General features: G+C 46.4%; 1 protein-coding gene across 1 annotated transcript in view; it reads left to right on the top strand.

The window, feature by feature from the left end:
- CENPP (centromere protein P) overlaps positions 1-20,013 on the top strand; it is a 294,971-nt gene that overhangs the window by 267,292 nt on the left and 7,666 nt on the right. The window contains exons 6-7 of the mRNA XM_032164530.2: positions 18,485-18,564; positions 19,675-19,766. Coding sequence (XP_032020421.1) covers positions 18,485-18,564; positions 19,675-19,766 — 172 coding nt within the window. The remainder of the gene's footprint in view (positions 1-18,484; positions 18,565-19,674; positions 19,767-20,013) is intronic.

Here is a 20,013-nt window from a genome sequence, read left to right on the forward strand (position 1 = left end):
AAAAATGGGAGCCACTTATTAAAATAACCAAGCATAATACTTAAACTGGTAGCAGTAGATAAAGGGAACCTGGTAGAGAAGCCAAGAATATAGGTACACTTTGCTACCTTTCTCACGAATCTCAGAGGTAATATGATATCCTGGATGGGAATCCTGGAACAGAAGGACATTAAGGCAAAACTGAGGAAATCTGAATGAAATTTGGACTTTAGTTATAGTAGTGATGCAGCAATCTTGGTTCATTAATTATAACAAACATCCCACACTAATGGAAGATGCTAATAACAGAGGAATAACGGGAAACTGGGTGTGGGATATGTAAGGACTCTGTATTGTCTTTGCAATTTTCCTGTCAATGTAAACTGTTTTAAAAAGTAGTTTAAGAAAAAACCAGGTGAGGGTCTTGGAGGAGCCTGTGTAGGGAGGTTCCTGAAGCTTCAGCTTTATTAGTTTCAGGGTCAGCCTACCTCTGGTCTCCCTCCATTCTAATCAGCAGGATCACAGGGAACCTAAAATTTTCTTGAGAAAGGCACCTTGAGCAGGTAGCCCCATGAGCAGGTGGCCTGGCTGCTGCTTCCACTTCTGGCTCTGGGCCACTGGTACAGAATGGCATGTCTGAGCCTTGTTTTTCTTATTTTAAAAGATGGGCATAATTTTATATCTCTGCCTCATAAAGGTGTTATGTGATTCGATATTTAAAAGATCTTTCCACACTAGAACTACTATGCAAACGGAATAAATTATCGTTGTCCTTTGGACTGCTTTGCTGAGACTTTTCATTGCCCCTCAAGTTTTAAATCTCTGCCTAGTATTCATTTTGTTTTATTTTTCCTTAACCATCAGCTCTTGATGTAATACAAAATTTCTTTTTTTTTTTTTTTTTTTTGAGACGGAGTCTCGCTGTCGCCTAGGCTGGAGTGCAGTGGTGCGATCTCGGCTCACTGCAGGCTCTGCCCCCAGGGGTTCACGCCATTCTCCTGCCTCAGCCTCCCACGTAGCTGGGATTACAAGCGCCCGCCACCTCGCCTGGTTAATTTTTTGTATTTTTAGTAGAGACGGGGTTTCACCGTGTTAGCCAGGATGGTCTCGATCTCCTGACCTCGTGATCCGCCCACCTCGGCCTCCCAAAGTGCTGGGATTACAGGCATGAGCCACCGCGCCCGGCCCAAAATTTCAACTTAAAATTTCTTTGTGGCCAGGCACAGTAGCTCACACCTGTAATCCCAGCACTTTGGGAGGCCAGGGGTGGAGGGCTTACTTGAGGCCAGGAGTTTGCCTGGACAACATAGCAAGACCCTATCTCTACAAACATTTTTTTAAACTTTCAAAAATTAAAAAAAGTTTTCATTTATGTAAGTTATTTGTGCCCTATTTTTCTATGTCCTGGATGTGAGAGGTTACTCTTTTATTCTTTTTGAGACGGAGTTTCGCTCTTGTTGCCCAGGCTGGAGTGCAGTGATGCGATCTCGGCTCACTGCAACCTCTGCCTCCCAGGTTCAAGCGATTCTCCTGCCTCAGCCTCCCGAGTAGCTGGGATTATAGGCGCAAGCCACCAAGCCCAGCTAATTTTTTGTATTTTTAGTAGAGACGGGGTTTCACTATGCTGGCCAGGCTGGTCTCGAACTCCTGACCTCAGGTGATCCACCCACCTTGGCCTCCCAAAGTGCTGGGATTACAGGCATGAGCCACCATGCCCAGCCACGTTGCTCTTTTTCTAAGGACATGTGTTGACTTCATGGTTTGTTTATTGATTTTTTGGAGATAAGATCTTACTCTCTCATCCAGGCTAGAGTGCATTGGCACAAACATGGCTCACTGCAGCCTCAACCACCCGGGATCAACTGATCCTCCCACCTCAGCCTCCCATGTAGCTGGGACCACAAGCATGCACCACCACACCCAGCTAATTTTTTGATTTTTTTGTAGAGATGGGTATCTTACTTTGTTGCCCAAGCTGGTCCTGAACTCCTGACCTCAAGCAATCCTCCTGCCTCACACTCCCAAGGTGCTGAGATGACAGGCATGAATTCCCAAGTCTGCTCGGTTTTTTGTTTTTGTTTTGTTTTTTGTTTTTTTTCATGGAGGCCCACTGTCGCCCTGGCTGGAGTGCAGCGGCACCATCTCAGCTCATTGCAACCTCCGTCTCCTGGGTTCAAGCGATTCTCCTGCCTCAGCCTCCCAAGTAGCTGGGATGACAGGTGTGCACCACCATGCCTGGGTAATTTATTTTTAGTAGAGACAGGGTTTCACCATGTTGGCCAGGCTGGTCTCAAACTCCTGACCTCAGGCAATCTGCCCACCTCGGCCTCCCAAAGTGCTGGGATTACAGGCGTGAGCCACCGCGCCCAGCCTATTTCCTCCCATTTTTAAAAAAACTGAAAGCATTTAACATAAGACTCTGAAGTACAAGTTTGAACATACATCATTAGCTTTATTTATAAAATATAGTATAAACATTATTTAAACTTTAAATTCTATACCCAAACTGTTCATCAAGTATGAGGGAAAAATAAACACATTGTTAAATGAAAGTCCTCAAAAAATGGCAGATTGAAACATACAGCATTTATCAGGCACCCTGCCAAAACCTTTCAAAAATGGAGTAAAAAGGTGTTTTGTTTATTTGTTTTGAGACAGAGTCTTGCTCTGTTGCCCAGGCTGGAATGCAGTGGTGTGATCCTAGCTCACTGTAGCCCAGAATTCCTGGGTTCAAGTGATCCTCTTGCCTAAGCCTTCCAAGTAGCTAGGGCTACAGGCACACACCACCATGTCTAATTTTTAAAATTTTTTGTAGAAATGGGTTCTCACTATGTCGCCCAGACCAGTTAGTTTTTAAAAGACATAAATGCACAGATAAATAGGTAGGGCCAAGCCAAGCCCTGGAGTTCAAGGCCAGCCTAGGAAACATAGTGAGACCCTGTGTCAAAAAAAAAAAAAAGAGAGAAAGAAAGAAGAAAAGAAAAGAAAAGAAAAATAGGTGGGAAGAAGGCAGCCATACAATATTGGAAGCTAGAAACTGTGGTATTTGATTAAAACAAGAGAAAGCCTTGAGGAAGGCTGATGTGTTTTATAGAATTCCAATTTGCTCAGAAATGGGAGGCATCAAGTACATTGGAAAGTAGGGACAGGATGGAGAAGAATTAGTTGGAAGTCCATACAGGAGGCAGAAAGGCTCTCCTACACCCCGACTTCCGTCCCCGCCATGACAGCAGCCATCTATTAATAAAAGAACGATGGTAAGAGCCAGAGAGGTTCTGGACTCTGGGCCCCACTGTGGCTTTTTTTTTTTTATAACCTTCCTCTATAATACTTCCTCTAAATATTTTTAATAAAAAATGAGGCATAGGAAGTTTCCTTTACTAGATCAGGGCTCTTCAAGGTTGAGACTTGGCTGTATTCATGTCTGGCACTAGATTGGGAAAAAGTGAGCAAATTTTTAGGGGCAATTATGTTTCCCAACAAAAATGTTTTTTTCTGCTACCATCGAAGTCAATTGCCAGCACTGAATTATGCTGCTACAAACTGATTGTGATAAAACTTACTTGTACACTACAACTATATTTGAGCTTAGAGATGTTATCTAGTAGAATGTTTATGAGTTCAGGTTTTTGGAATCTGTTTCCCTTAGGTTTTAATCAATTTCCTAGTTGTGTAATCTTTTTTTTTTTTTTGAGACGGAGTCTTGCTCTGTAGCCCAGGCTGGAGTGCAGTGGCATGATCTCGGCTCACCGCAAGCTCCACCTCCCGGGTTCATGCCATTCTCCTGCCTCAGCCTCTCCAAGTAGCTGGGACTACAGGCGCCCGCCACCACGCCCGGCTAATTTTTTGTATTTTTAGTAGAGACGGGGTTTCACCGTGGTCTCGATCTCCTGACCTCGTGATCCGCCTGCCTCGGCCTCCCAAAGTGCTGGGATTACAAGCGTGAGCCACCGCTCCCGGCCTAGTTGTGTAATCTTAAGCAAGTTATGTTAATTATTCTGAGCCTTACTTTCATTAAAATGAGCATTATACTGAAGATTTCATATGACCACTGTGAGGATTGAATGAGCTATAGTGCAAGTCGACTGCACAGGGCCTGCAACAATGAAGGGCTCCAAACGGGGTGGGGACAGGAGTGGGAGTGATCTGTCTTGTGAAAAAGAACCTGAAGACCTCAAGAACGCCCACCCATCTCAGAATCTCCCTTATTCCGTGAAAAAGTTTAAATGGGATCATAACTTTAAATTATAATTAGTTTCAATGTTTTTAGACAGCATTACTTTGAGATTTATGAAATAATGAGAGTTTAAACCTTAATGATAAAATTTTCTGTGTATATCTGGACTATTACTTTCATTATCTGTTATAATTACATATAAATAATTACATAAAGAGAAAATTGTGGAATTATCTCTAAAGAGTTTCTAGTATCTACTGTTACATTTATATGTGTGTGTATATTTAGCTTCTTCATTATCATTTCTGACTATTTTAAACCAACTTGGCTCACATTTTCACATTAGTGGTCTAGGAGGGAAGTGAATTCCTTTTCAAAGCATAAAATTACTACATGATTAACTTTCAATGATAATCTTAAAAAAGAACTACTGCTAGGACTTACATTCCAATCTGAAGCGTTCTCTAGTAATCTTAATGGGAAGTCGGTTTTTTATGGGTACATTTGCCTTTAGAGTGATTGCAGGGTGCATGTTTCTAAGGTGTATAAATTACCAACTTTGCTTGAGTAATTTCCCCCTTTCCATTCTAAAGTGGGAAAGTATAGAAGAATCATATTTGTAACTTTTATTCATTTTTAGGATTCCCACATCCCTTTGTTCCTTCTTTTAGTTCCATTTTCTAGACAAATTGTTTATGGCCAAACGTTCACATCGTGATCTCTCCCGGCACCAATTCTGATTTCCCAAAAAGTGCTAAGGTTTGTTTTCAAACTGGTTTGAGGTGGAGTTCTTTGGGGGTGTGGGTTTTGTGAGTCACAGGGTTTCTCTCTCTCTGGGCTGGCCAAGGGCAGGGGCCAGCTCTCACCCGCCACTGCCATGGGTCCCTCTGAGAAGGAGTGAAGGAGGAGAGAAGGTGGGCATGTGAGGGCGAGTTGGCCTCATCCCCACAACCCCAGCACAGTAGTCCTTGCTCCTCTGAGCTTTCTATAATCACCCTAGCAAAGGGACAGTGATTTCTAGTTAGAAAACCCTCCACAGAGTATCTGGAGTAGTGGGAATCTAGAAGATGTGTCAGGAGGGAGAAATTACATGGGGAAATAACTTGTCTTCATTTTTTGTGGGGGCGTGATGTGACATCACATGGGCAGAGGCAGCACTGGGTCCCACCCTGCACTGTGTACAAGGTTCCAGTTGGAACAAGGTCAGGAGGCAGGGCGTCCCACTGGCCTGTCCACATGGCCAGCTCGGAACACACTGTCTCCTGTCTCCTGAGACAGAAATTAGTATGAGAAGCAAAGATTACAAAGATTGCAGATAAATGAAATTTAAATATTCAATTATAAAACAAATAACTGAAGGGTTTTTTTTTTTTTTGAGGAATTTTTCTAGCTTAACAGAATTAAAATGAACTATGATAAGACATGGCAAAAACTACAAGGAGGGCAGGCACAGTGGCTCACACCTGTAATCCCAGCACTTTGGTAGGCTGAGGCAGGTGCATCACTTGAGCTCAGGAGTTCGAGATCAGCCTGGCCAAGACGGTGAAACCCCATCTCTACTAAAAATTAGCTGGGCATTGTGGTAGGCACCTGTAATCCCAGCTACTAGGGAGGCTGAGGCAGGAGAATCGCTTGAACCCCGGAGGCGGAGGTTGCAGTGAGCTGAGATCGCACCACTGCACTCCAGCCTGGGATGGAGTGAATTCCACACCCAGAGTAAGACTCTGTGTCAAAAAAAAAAAAAAGAAAAGAAAAAAGACAAGGAAAAGGAAATATGGTTGAGAATAAAGGGATTTCTGTTGGAATTTCATCCCTAGGGATTTGAAAACCATTTTACTATTCAGAAGCACAGAAATGGCCCCCCAACCAGGCCCTGAAAGTAGTCCAGGAAACAAAAAGGGTGAAAAGAAAAAGGAAAAAGTCGGCCGGGCGCGGTGGCTCACGCTTGTAATCCCAGCACTTTGGGAGGCCGAGGCGGGCGGATCACGAGGTCAGGAGATCGAGACCACGGTGAAACCCCGTCTCTACTAAAAATACAAAAAAAATTAGCCGGGCGTGGTGGCGGGCGCCTGTAGTCCCAGCTACTCGGAGAGGCTGAGGCAGGAGAATGGCGTGAACCCGGGAGGCGGAGCTTGCAGTGAGCCAAGATTGCGCCACTGCACTCCAGCCTGGGGGACAGAGCGAGACTCCGTCTCAAAAAAAAAAAAAAAAAAAAAAAAAAAAAGAAAAAGGAAAAAGTCCATCTTAGGCTTAGGGGCTAAGGTCACACAGGACAGACCTTCCCCTCCAACGCTAGCCCCTGGCTAGACTATCACTGTGCCATACAAGAGTGATTGTGTGGTCAGTGGTTGTTTTTTTTGTTTTGTTTTGCTTGTTTTTGTTTTTGTTTTTATTTGAGATGGAGTATCCCTCTGTCACCCAGGCTGGAATGCAGTGGAGTGATCTCAGCTCACTGCAACCTCTGCCTTCCAGATTCAAGTGATTCTCCTACTTCAACCTCTTGAGTAGCTGGGACTACAGGCTCCCACCACCACACCTGGCTAATTTTTGTATTTTTAGTAGAGACGGGGTTTCACCATGTTGGCCAGGCTGGTCTTGAACTCCTGACCTGAGGTGATCCACCCGCCTCAGCTTCCCAGAGTGCTGGGATTACAGGCATGAGCCACTGCACCCGGCCCACTGGTTGTTTTTTAATCTGCTTTCCTCTTGTTTCTCAGAGTCACTTCCCAAGAGAAAGCACTATTAAAAGTATGGTGTAACTCCCACTAGATGTTTCTCCATTTACGAGACATGGTCAGATTACTTTCCCCCTAGGCTGTCGCCTCCTCCAACCTCTCTTTTGGTTTATCTGTGTCTCATGAACATCCAAACTGCCTGGAGCTCCACAGGCTTCCCTGGGGGACCAGTGGGACCCACCTCCCCTGGTTTTTCAAGGTCCGTGTCTTCTGCAAAGGGCCAAGGAGTAACTGTTTTAAGCTTTGCAGCCATGTAGTCTGCTCAGTCACTAAGTTCAGCACAAAAGCAGCCACAGACTGTATATACCTAAGTGAGGGTGGCTGTGTGCCAATCAAACTTTATGACAGACATTGAAGTTTGAAGTTTGCATTTCATGTAATCTTCACATGTCACAAAATCTTTGGAGTTCTTTTCAACCACATTTAGCTTGAGGTTGCATACAAGAACAGAAGGGCGTGAGATCTGGCTTCTGGCCTGTCATTTGCTGTCTCCTGCCCTGGCTCTCTTTCTGTCCATACAGGCCCATTATTCATGCTTGCATTTGCTGTTTGTTTATTAAAATTCCCCAGCTCTTCGTTTTAAAAATGCCACTGGGATATATTTCCAATAGAGTGGGTCTCTTTCAACTCTGGGTTTCCCTGGTTCTTCCAAAGTCTGTACAAACAAGAAAAGTTGGGTGAAGGGAGGATGGAGGCTCCTGGCTGGTCTGTTCTGCAAAGGTCCGGAGATGAGGTAAGTGCTGAGGGCTGGGCCGCCCCACTATGGCTGGGGCACATGGAGAATGTCTGGCACAAGCCCTTGAGAGGGTTCCGGGGCATCAGTCACTACCAGAAAGGCAGCACAAGTCATGCCCTGACTGGGCCGGGTCAGCCATCCCTTCTGGTGGGGGTTGTGTTTTTGTTCCTGTGGCAAAGTGCTGCAATGACATTCCAACTCTCCCAGGTTTATGCCCCACCATGGGTTTGGAATAGAGAGGCTTTTCTGGTTGTTTGTTTTACTAAGCAACATTTAGGACACATTTTTTAACTCCCTGTGGACAAGCAATCCTTCTAACAGAGCTCCTCAGCTGTTCCCAGTTATTTTTGTGGATAGTTTTGTGGATGGTGCAGGTCCCCTGAGGGTCCTTCCTGGACACCCATGTTCATCCCCTGAGGGTCCTTCCTGGACACCCATGTTCATCCACTGAGGGCGACTGATCTCTAACTTCCATCCCCACACCGGGTCAGACAAGTGGGTCTGATGCCTCCTGAGCCAGCAAGCTGCTGTGCTCCCTTGTTTTTTACCAACCAGACGACTCTTGGGGGCAGACGTTTGTGTCGCTAGGTCTGTGTTTGCGTGTCTGAGCCTCAGGACCACGTCCAGGAAAGTTAGGCTAATATGGTTTACAGGAGGCAATTCAGCAGCATAGCCACTGCATTCCGTTCTGCTTGTATCACTACATGGACGTATTTACTTCAAAAACACAAATAGAGTCTAGAAAAACTGGTTAAAAATCCACACAATTAGACTTGGAGATACAGTCTTTCCATCCTGTATGTAATCAAAAGATTTAAAAGTCAGGCACCTTTTGTCCAGCCTTGTAGCCTGGGGATTTCTGTTAACATTTCAGTCGGACGCTGTGTCAGTGAGGGACTCTCTTCTGCTAGGTGTGCCAATCAGGAAATTTCCAAAGGGAGCTTCTGGTGCTGCCGGCGGTTAGTTGTTACTTCAAATGATTGTGATGATACAAAGCGCTCGAATAGCCAGTCCTTTCCGTGTTAGAGCTCTTGAAAATCTGAAAACCCCATCTCGCCTCCCCCATGGGGGTACCAGCCCTCATTTAAACGCCACGCTGTGACCAAAAGGACAGAGGTGCCTGGCCTGGTATTAGGCCCGGGAAAGTCTCGGTGTCAGATAAACGACTGCGTTGTGTCAGCTGCATGTCATGCTCCATGTGCCCACAGAGGAGTGGGCTGGGAGGGGAAAGCAGGCACTCTTGGGAGACTGTAAGTTGGCTGATCAAACAAGGGGATACACTGAGGGTGAAGGGACGCAGTCTCTCCCCAACACAAAGCGACTGACAGATGTCAAAAGAGCTAAACTGTGGTGTCTGGGAGAGCTTGTGCCTGCGTGTTTTGAATATGGGTGTGCACAGACGGGTGGAAGTGGCTGCAAGTGGCTCATGCACCTGCACACACCAGTGCGTCCTTCCTAGCTCTTTCCACTGACAGGCCCTAGAAGTAATGAAGCTCCAGGAGCAATGAGCCCAGGTCCTGGTTTGTAGATACTGTCAGCTCCTTTGATTCCAGAGCTGGGCAGGGAAGTACAAAATGAGCCCAAAACAGCTGATGATGCCAGAGAGTAGGAAGACCTCAAAGAATGGTGGGGCTGTGTCAGAAGAACCAGGAGCAGTTTACAGGAGCTCATACTGGCCAGACCTGGGGGCTTGAGCATCACGACCAATAGTGATCTTAAACAGATTACAGCCTGTGGAATACACAAGTGACTGTGAGTGGATACTGATACAAATGAATAAGGGAAAAGGAGAAGCTCTTTGCTGGTAGAAAGCCAACAGACGCGGGAGGAATGATGGAAATGGAAAGCCACCTTTTGGGACCCTCACTGTCGTTGGTGTTGCCATGTCTCATCATAGGGTCTTAGACTCCGGAGCGGACGGTGGTCTCAGGAGTACAGTGGTGGGGCCGCGTCTGAGGCGCACAGGCAGCATTTCCGTGAGGCTCCAAACCTGGCATCACCTCAGCATGGATATGCAGCATTAGGCCCAGATTCAGCCATCTGTGGTGCCAGCAGCTGCACCCAGGCTGTCAAGACCAGCCATGCTGGGGCCTGAGGGGACAAGGAAGGAGAGATGCAGTTGGGACAGCTGGGGACATCTGAAGGGGCACGTTCTGGTTTGGAGAGGTATGTTTTGGTCACACAGGAGATGTGCTCAATTGGGGAAAAACCTTGTGTGTGTCCAGAGGTGAGGGGTACCATGTCAGCATGGCGCAACACAGAGGGAGGTGACAGGCAGTGTGAACAGGTGGCAGCTTCACATTCTCCTTGTGTACTGTTTCTGTAAATTCAAAATTACATTCAAATTAAACTTTTTTTTTTTTTGGAGACAGAGTCTTGCTCTGTCGCCAGGCTGGAGTGCAGTGGTGCAATCTCGGCTCGCTGCAACCTCTGACTCCCTGGTTCAAGCGATTCTCCTGCCTCAACCTCCCGAGTAGCTGGGATTACAGACGCGCGCCACCACACCCAGCTAATTTCTGTATTTTTAGTAGAGAAGGGGTTTCACCATGTTGGCCAGGGTGGTCTCGATCTCCTGACCTCATGATCCGCTCGTCTTGACCTCCCAAAGTGCTGAGATTACAGGCATGAGCCACCATACCTGGCCTCAAATTAAACTTTAAAAACGCAACTGAGGCTCAGAGAGTTTAAAAGGGATTTCTCAGTCATATAGCCAATCAACAGCTAAGTGGGCTGAGGTGGGACCAAGGCCCCTTGTCCCGGGCAGAGCAGCTGCGCTGGCCCCAAGGCCCCGGCAGTACCTGTTCACTCGGTAATGTTTGATTGTCTAACACAGGTAAGATCATATGCATAGTAACATGTGAAGAACCTAGACCAGTGTCTGGCACAGAGGTGCCTTTGTATTTGTCAGTTTTCTTTCTGAAATGAGGGCAGATCATTATTCTTCCCAGTGCTCCTGCTGTAGGCATTTCTAAACCTTTCTGAAGTTTGTCATACTTCTCTCAGAAGTCTTGTGCGTGGAGAGCAGGGGTAGGGTGGTCCACTCACCCAGACACCCACAGTGCCAAGTTCAACAGACGTATCTCTGCTGGTTTCACCAGACGCTGCAGGAGCTGTTGCCTACTCCCTCCTCAGTGATCCCTGCGCACTTCCCCACCTTCCCGCCTACACTCAGCTCTGATCACCCCCGACACACCTCTCCTGCCTTACCCCACAAAAAGTACCTCATCTGCACCCCTGTCCTGGAGGTCAGAAACTCTCCATGCCCCACATCCAGCAAGCCCTGATGCCACACCCCCAGAGCACATCCACGTCACTCCAGTGTCACTCAGCCATGGTCCCCCTGCTTTCTCCCACATCTTGCCCACCTCCCCAGTCCACTCTCCATGCAGCAATCAGTGTGATCCTTTCCAAATGACATCAGGTGGGGGTATGGGGACCAGTCTGTGTGTTCTGGCCCTGCCCTGCTCCAAACTTCATCCTTGCCCTTCCCACCACCAGCAGGTGGTAATGGGACTGACGTGCATTCTTAAAGAATCACTTGCTGCTCCCAGTTTTGGTGCTCTTATTAATGATCATTTGCGTGCAGTTTTTTTGTATGGACATGTTTTCCTTTCTCTTGGGTAAATATTTAGGAGTGGGATTGCTGGATCACATAGTAAGTGTATGTTTAATGTGGTAAGAAGCTGCCAAACTTATCCAATTCCTAGCAGCAGTGTATGTTAGTTCCAGTTGTTCCACATCTTCACCAGAACTTGGTATTGTTCTCTTTTTTATTTTAGCCATTCTGATGGGTCTGTTGTGGCATTACCTTGTGGTTTTAATTTGCAATTCCCTAATGACTAATGATGTATCTTTTGCACATTTAACCAAATAAGAGATGTCCAAAAGATACGTCACTAGTTTGGTTTAAATCCTTTGCCCATTATTTAAAATTGGGTTATTTATCTTCTTTTTACTGAGTTGTGTCCTTCATATATTCTGGATATAAGTTTTTGCCAATATTTTCACTCAGTCTGAGGTTGGCCTTTTTCCTTTTCTTCTTCTCTACAATGGCTTTTAAGAGTAGCAGTTTCTAATTATGATGAAGCCAGTCTGTCAGTTAGCTAATTTATTTTTCTCTTATGGTCACTGCTTTTTTATTTAGTTAGTTTTATTTATTTTTTTTTTGAGATGGAGTTTTGCTCTTGTTGCCCAGGCTGGAGTACAATAGCGTGATCTTGGCTCACTGCAACCTTTGCCTCCCAGGTTCAAGCAATTCTCCTGCCTCAGCTTTTGGAGTAGCTGGGATTACAGGCATGTGAAACCATGCCCAGCTCATTTTTGTATTATTAGTAGAGATGGGTTTTACCATGTTGGCCAGGCTGGTCTGGTCTCAAACTCCTGACCTCAGGTGATCCACCCACCTCAGCCTACCAAAGTGCTGGGATTACAAGCATGAGCCACCACGCCTGGCCTGCTTTTTTATTTAAGAAATCTTTGGCTAACCCAGAATTGCACAGATTTACTCCTATGTTTTCTCTCAGAAGTGTTACAGTTTTAGCCCTTACATGTCCTTTTCTTGAGACAACAGAGTCTCAGTCGCCCAGGCTGGAGTGCAGTGTGCGATCCTGGCTCACAGCAACCTCCACCTCCCAGGTTCAAGCAATTCTCGTGCCTCAGTCCCTCAAGTAGCTGTAATTATAGGCACATGCCACCACACCTGGCTAATTTTTATATTTTCAGTAGAGAAGGGGTTACACCATGAGACCACGTTGGCAAGGCTGGTCTCGAAATCCTGACCTCAAGTGATCCACCTGCCTTGGCCGCCCAAAGTGCCGTAATTATAGGTGTGAACCACTGTGCCCAGCCCCTCACATTTCTATGTATGATTCATTAGAGTAAATTTTCATATATGGTGTACAGTAAGCATTGAAGTTCATTTTTTTTTACATGTGGATATCCAATTGGCCCAGTGCCAGTTACTGAGGAGTCTAGGGTAAATTTTGCCAGCATCTTATGCCATGATGTGACCTCACGGATGTCATCTCTCTATAAACCAGAGTATCTTTCAAAACAGAAAATGTTACTAAAATACAAATGAAACCAAGATGATTGAATGGGGGAAGGAAGAGTCTTTTCAACAATTGGTTCTCAGACAACTGGATATTCACAGACAAAAGAATGGAGCTGGACCCCTACCTCACACCATATATAAAAATTAACTCAAAATGGATCAAAGACCTAACTTTAAGAGCTAAAAATGTAAAACTCTTAGAATTAAACATAAATGTAAATCTCTGTGACTGTGAATTAGGTCATGGTTTCTTAGCTATGACACCAAAAGCACAAGCAGAAAGCAAAAAGAAAAAACTTAAATTGGTTTTCATCAAAATGAAAACTTTGTACTTGAAGTGACACCATTAAAGAAGTAAAAAGACAACTCACAGAATGAGAGAATATTTTTGATCATATATCAGGTAAGTGACTTGTTCTAGAATATATAAAGAGCTATTATAATTCAATAACTAAAAGATAACCCAATTTAAAAATAGGCAAGGGGGCCAGGCGTAGTGGCTCACACCTGTAATCCCAGCACTATGAAGGCCGAGGCAGGCAGATCCCTTGAGCCCAGGAGTTCAAGACCAGCCTGGGCAACACGGCAAAACCCCGTCCATATAAAAAAATACAAAAATTAGCCAGGTGTGGTGGCATGTGCCTGTAGTCCCAACTACTTGGGAGGCTGAGGTGGGAGAATTGCTTGAGCCTGGGAGGTGGAGATTGCAGTGAGCCAAGAATGCACCACCACACTCCAGCCTGGGAGAGAGAGTAAGATTCTAAAAAAAAAAAAAAAAATTGGCAAAACATCTGAATAAACATTTCTCCAAAGAAGGTATACAAATGGCCAGTAAGCACATAAGAGAAAAGCAAATCAAAATCACAATGAGATACCAACTCGTGGCCAAAGTGTTGATGGGGCTATGGAGAAATCAGAACTCTCATACACTGCTGATGGAATTATAAAAATAGTGCAGCCACTGGGGGAAACAGTTTGGCAACTCCCCAGTGGTTGGAGAGTTATTATATGACCCAGAAATCCTACTCCTAGATGTATAACCAAGGGAAATGAAAATACATATGTGCAAAACTTATACACAAATGTTATGAACAGTAATGCTATGAGCATTATTTCAAAAAGCCAAAAAGGGCAAGGCACAGTGGCTCATGCCTATAATCCCAACACTTTGGGAGGCCAAGGCGGGCAGATCATGAGGTCAGGAGATCAAGACCATCCTGGCCAACATGGTGAAACCCCATCTCTACTAAAAATACAAAAATTAGTCGGGTATGGTGGCACGCGTCTGTAGTCCCAGCTACTGAGGAGACTGAGGCAGGAGAATCGCTTGAACCCAGGAGGTGCCTGTAGTCCCAGCTACTCAGGAAGCTGAGGCAGGAGAATTGCTTGAATCCAGGAGGCGGAGGCTACAGTGAGCCAAGATCGCACCACTGCACTCCAGCCTGGGCGACAGAGCAAGACTGTCTCAAAATAATAATAATAATAATAATTTTTTAAAAAATAAAATAGCCAAAAAGTAAAAACCACCCAAAAGTCTGTTGATCATTGGATAAACAAAATGTGGTACATCAAAGACCATATATAATTCCATTTGTATGAAATGTCTTGAATAGAGAAGTTTTATAGTTTTAGCACTTACATTTCTATGATTCATTAGAGTATTTTTGTATTTGGTGTGCAGTAAGCATTGAAGTTTGTTTTTTTATCATGTGAATATCCAGTTGGCCCAGTGCCAGTTACTGAGGAGTCCAGGGTGAGTTTTGCCAGCATTTTATGCCATGGTGTAACCTCACTGATGTCATCTCTCAATAGACCAGAATATCTTTCAAAACAGAAAATGTTACTAAAATACAAATGAAAGCAAGACAGAAAGTAGCTTGGTGGTTGCTTATGGCTGTACTGGGAGGGTGGGTGTTAAGGGGACTAGGGGCAATAGCTAAAGGGTACATTTAGGGGGTGATGAAATATTGTGAAATTAGAAAGTGGTGATGGTTGCACCACCTTGTGAATATACTAGTACCCATTGAATTATACACTTTAAAGGAATTATGTCTCATAATTTATATGAATTTATCTCAATTCTTTAAAAGTCACTGAATCGGCCAGACATAATTTTGGGGAAAATATTAAAGTCTAGATCAGTTAACATATCTGTGGACACCCAAGGGTAGATTTAAACTCAGGATTCAAGGTTTCCCATTTGTTTAAGTGGGAGACATAGCATTCCTCTTTGGTATTGCACTGAAATATAATACAAGGTTGGTTTTCTGTAAAGCTCTGCTAAAAATTCTATTCCCTTTGGACTAGCATTCAGCAGCTATTACAACAGCACAGTGGGTCTCAGGTGTAAAACTGGGGCTGGATATCAAATTGCCAACATTCTCATAGCCATCTTTCTATCATAAACACCAGGACAGCTCTCAAATGCAAACTCCCCACATGTGGCAACCAGCTGAACAAACACCCACTTGAATCGCTGCCTCAGCATTTCTAGCTTAAGACGAGCTTTCCTGTGGAAGGTTGGGGGCTCCAGCGGGGAAGCGCCAATGCCTGCCAACCAGTTAGTGTGCTCAACGAGGTCCCCTCTCAACAGCCACCCCTATATCACCACCTTCCTGACAATATCCATGGAAGCACAGGCGTCTCACTCACTTTTCTTAAGCCAGAACTCTCAGGGGTGTGCAGGTCCCTAAGGTGCACTAGGAAGAGCCACGGGTCCAAGACTGTCCCACGGGGGCTCAGCCAGGTGCCTTCCTTCTCTTGGCGTCGGTTTTAAATATGACACATCTAAGGAGCTTTCCAGATAAGGCTTGTGATTTTCCAATTCAATTTTTTTTGTGTGTAACTATTTGTCATGGAAAGCATTTGAAAATATATGGTACATACCTCTTCCTCATCAGAGCATGTTTGTCTTAACTCTTTCTTGCCAATTTGGTCATCTTTTATCCACGTCAAATACAGTCATTTATAAAACTTTACTGCTGTTGAGATGTGCTGACCTTAGGCCTAATGACCTCAAGCCCACTCTCTTGAGTTGTATTGTATATAACTAATGTACCCCTGTTCACAGCTTTTCCATCTTCTCTCTCCACCTGTACACGTCTGCCAATGAGACCCATCCTTTCTATTTCAAGTTATCAGTGACCGTGACCTTGGCTAAATGAATGGAGCATTATTAACTTCCACAAAAGAACCTTTGCACACAGTCCCACAAAAGTCCTCCAGAAACATGCACTGAATGCCTGACCTCTTCCTAATGTCAGCGTTTCTACCTTTGACTTTATTTTACAAACTAAAGGGAGTAAGGTACACTTAAGTTTTTTAGTCAAAGCATCTAATTTAAACCCCTTTTTGCTCACAAGGAGAGGTGAGGAGAGGCCTAGGGAGGCAGAGAGCTGCTCCATCTGCTCCCTTGTGCTTGGAGGCTGAGCCTCGGGCCCCAAGTTGGAGCTGGCCCAGGCCCCAGCCGTCCCAATGAGTCCCAAGTGCTGCCGCTGAGCCAGCCTGGAAGCTGAGCTGCCACGTTCACAGGCTCTCCCTTACGGTCCTCATGCAGTTGTGATGAATTTGGAAGAGCCTGCGGCTTAAAAATCAACCAACACTTTCCACTTAAATCACTTAGGTATACATTTTCTTATGGAAACTGTTGTGCTGAAGTTAGTAATTGTAAGCTTCCGCCAGACCCCTCTCAGCCTCTGGCGAGTGCAGCTGGTGCTGCGATGCGCCCTTGCCATGCTGGGCCCACATGCACAGGGTAAGGGCCTCCCACACTGGCAAGAGCTCAGCGATGCAGGGGCTGCTTCCTTTAAAAGCTTTGTCATGCCATTGTCCCCACACAACCTCATTCAGCAGAACTGATCTGGTTCAATCCGGCAAGTCTCTGGAGCAGCAGGAAGGCCCTGTCACTGCAGTTCCAGCCTGCTCCCTTGCCTTGTGTCCTCTGACTAGCTGTCAGGCCAGATGCTTCTCAGGGAAAACCTCCCCTCACTATCCTTCCCTAAGGCCTGGGGAGGCCACAGTGCTTTTTAATCATGGCAGGGCTTGCATGGGACTTAAGCAGCACCCCCAGGCTTCCACATCAGTCGCTGTGAGAGGACAGGAAGGGAAAGCACATCTGTCAGAGACTGGCCCTAGGAACTCGACATCTCAGTTGGAGCCTATTGTGAAAGTCTCCTGTCACCCCGACCCTGCAATCTGTTCTCACAAGAGCAGACAAAAAGACAGGTTTTCTGTGTGTGTTTTTGTTTTTGTTTTTGTTTTTGAGATGGAGTTTTGCTCGTCGCCCAGGCTGGAGTGCAGTGGCATGATCTCGGCTCACTGCAGCCTCCACCTCCTGGGTTCAAGAGATTCTCCTGCCTCAGCCTCCCAAGTAGCTGAGATTACAGGCACCCACCACCACGCCCAGCTAATTTTTTTATTTTTAGTAGAGACAGGCTTTCACCATGTTGGCCAGGCTGGTCTCGAACTCCTGACCTCAGGTGGTCTGCCCTCCTTGGCCTACCCAAAGTGCTGGGATTACAGGCGTGAGCCACCCATCGCACCTAGCCAAAAAGACAAGTGTGTGTTTGTTTTGAGACGGAGTCTTGCTCTGTTGCCCAGGCTGGAGTGTGGTAGTGCAATCTCAGCTCACTGCAACCTCCACCTCATAGGTCCAAGCGATTCTCCTGCCTCAGCCTCTTGAGTAGCTGGGACTACTGGTGCGTGCCACCAGGCCCGGCTAATTTTTGTATTTTTACTAGAGACAGGGTTTCACTGTGTTGGCCAAGACGGTCTCAATCTCTTGACCTGGTGATCCGCCCACCTTCGCCTCCTAAAGTGCAGGCGTTAGCCACTGCACCCAGCCCAAAAAGACAAGTTTTTAAGAACTGAGAGGATAGGGCCACCATTACTCTTATCAGTTTTGAGTATGTATCATCTGTTCAGGTTCCAGTAAACAAACTGTGTTGTGGTTTGATGATCTAAATTTGCGAGTCAGTTGGGGGATAGCTAGAGGCTACCAGGTCCTGCTGTAACAGAAACAAGCAGACGTGTCCAGAATTTTCATAGTGCATGGGGGAAACCAGAATCTCCCAGAATTGCAAGCCTAGAAATCTGTGAGATTCCACTTGATTTCCCTGCTTTCGGGAGGAGGCTTTTGACTATAAAATGCCATCTCATCATTTAGCTGACTTTCACCAAGGTAGGCCCTTTCCCTTACTACAGTGGGAGCCACGCCACCACTGGGCACAGTGAGGGTACCAGGGTGGGCTCCTGCCCGTGCCCAGGACGGTGTGTGGGCTGGACACCACTGGGGGGAGTCCTGAGGACGGACAGGTGAGGGGTGTCCAGGCTCGGCCACAGGCCTCACGGAGCCTCAGCTCAAAGGGCTTTTCAGGTCAGATGCTAAAACCCTGAGAAAACAGCTGCTTTCCAGCAAGGAGCCTGATGCATCCGCTTGGGGAATCCTCTGACCAGTCCTCCCCAGACCGTCCAGGTTGTGACAGACAAGGGCAGACCAAGGAGCCATCCCAGATGGAAGGGGTGTGGGGAAACCTCTGAAATGAGAATACAGCTGTAGGGAGGTTATGTACAATGTTCATGATGGGGAAGCAGCAGTCATGGGAGCCTGGAGGCTGTGGAGAGACCTACAGTGGGGCGGACGTGTGTGACAGCAAGGGCAGGAGGGGCAGTCGGCACCCATGGATGCTGCACGAACACTCGGACCCTGATTTTCGCCAGACACCTGGAATGGTGCCCCGTGCCCCTCCCGCGGCCCCTTTCTCTTCACCAGTGGATCTGTCTAACCGTGTCTTCTCCCCATGCAGGAAAAGTACCCAGATGCTGTGTACCTCTCGGAGGGGCCCTCCTCCTGCTCCATGGGCATCCGCAGCGCCAGCTGGCCAGGGTGAGTCTGCACAGGCCACGGGGCCTCCCATTTCCTGTTCAAACAAGAATTATAAGTAGGAGACCACCTAAGTAGGATTCTAAGTAGTAAACCACCTAACCAAGAACTAAAGGTCGTTGGTTGGAGGAATCAGTGGTCCCAGCAGATATGCCCAGCGTGGGGATGCAGGGAGCTGGAGCCCTGGAGGATGTGCTGGGCCGCAGGGGGAAAACTTCCTTATGGGGTCAAGGAAGGGAGGCTGGGAGAAAGTGGAGACGCTTGTGGATCTGCTGTTACTTCCGAAATCGAAGGGAGGAAGCCAGGGGTGAGTGGAAAACTCCAAAGCAATGAGAAGAAACAGGACAGGCTCAGTGCCCTGACAGCACAGCCGATCCCTCCACCAGCCCCGGCGCCACCCTGGCCCGTGCCGTGTTCTCCATCCTCTTCCCTTGGCTGTGCATGTGTGGACATGTATCCATCTGGGTGTGCTTTTATGACCCGTGTGTGAATGCCTCAACTCAATTGGTTTCCAAGCTTTAAAATCGTGTGCTCCTTATGTAGGCTTCTGGGACTTGCCTTTGTCACCCTCCACCTCCTGCAGGGTCATGAGCAGCTGCAGTGCAGTTTCGCTGCTCATCCTCCCGGAGGGGATCATACACAGCGTCTTGCTGCGCTCTTCAGCTCTGGAGCATGTGGCTTCTTTGTTCTGGCTCACACCTCCTGGTACACAGTACACAAGCTTCTCCTGGGCTCAACTGCCTAGAAATGAAGTTCCTGTGTCATACATGGATGCATGTTCAGCTTACTATCAATGCCAGATTATTTCCAAAGTGGCTTGTCCATGTCTGCTCCCACCAGTAATTTTGAAGTTTCTGTTGCTCCATGTTCTGTACTTCGCTGGTATTGGCCTACTAATGTTTGCCAATGCAGTGGGGACAGAGCAGTACCTTCCTGTGGTCCTGGTTCCATTTGCCTGTGCTACTGACCGTGCCTCTTCTTCACTGTGGGTCGGGGTTTCCAGGAGCAGGGAAGCCCAGCATGGGGAAATGGAGACCAGGTGCAACTCATGGTTGCTAATCTTTTCGCCAGATTTCAAAAAGCACATAACAACATGCTTTACCGCTTTTTCAGGTTTGAATTAGTCATTGTTTGGAGGATACAAATAGATGAAGATGGGAAGGTTTTTCCAAAGCTGGATCTTCTCACCAAAGTCCCACAGCGAGGTAGGGCCCTGGGTGTGGTTGCTCTAGATGACTTCTCAACATGCCCAGCAAAGCCACCTGCCTGTTTCTTCTGGGTTTCAAAGGGCAAAAATCAAAAATTGGAAATCTCATTAATATACTTTGTCTATCAATTTTTAAATTTTTTTTATCAATAATCAATCAAAAAGAACATGAAAAGGGATTGCTGCCCCAAGGCCCTCCCAGGCTGAATGCACGGGGAATATGCCTCGAGCCGTAGGTGAGGCCT

Source organism: Hylobates moloch, unplaced genomic scaffold (genome assembly GCF_009828535.3).
Source record: "Hylobates moloch isolate HMO894 unplaced genomic scaffold, HMol_V3 SCAFFOLD_10, whole genome shotgun sequence".
In the NCBI taxonomy this organism is placed as follows: Eukaryota; Metazoa; Chordata; class Mammalia; order Primates; family Hylobatidae; genus Hylobates; species Hylobates moloch.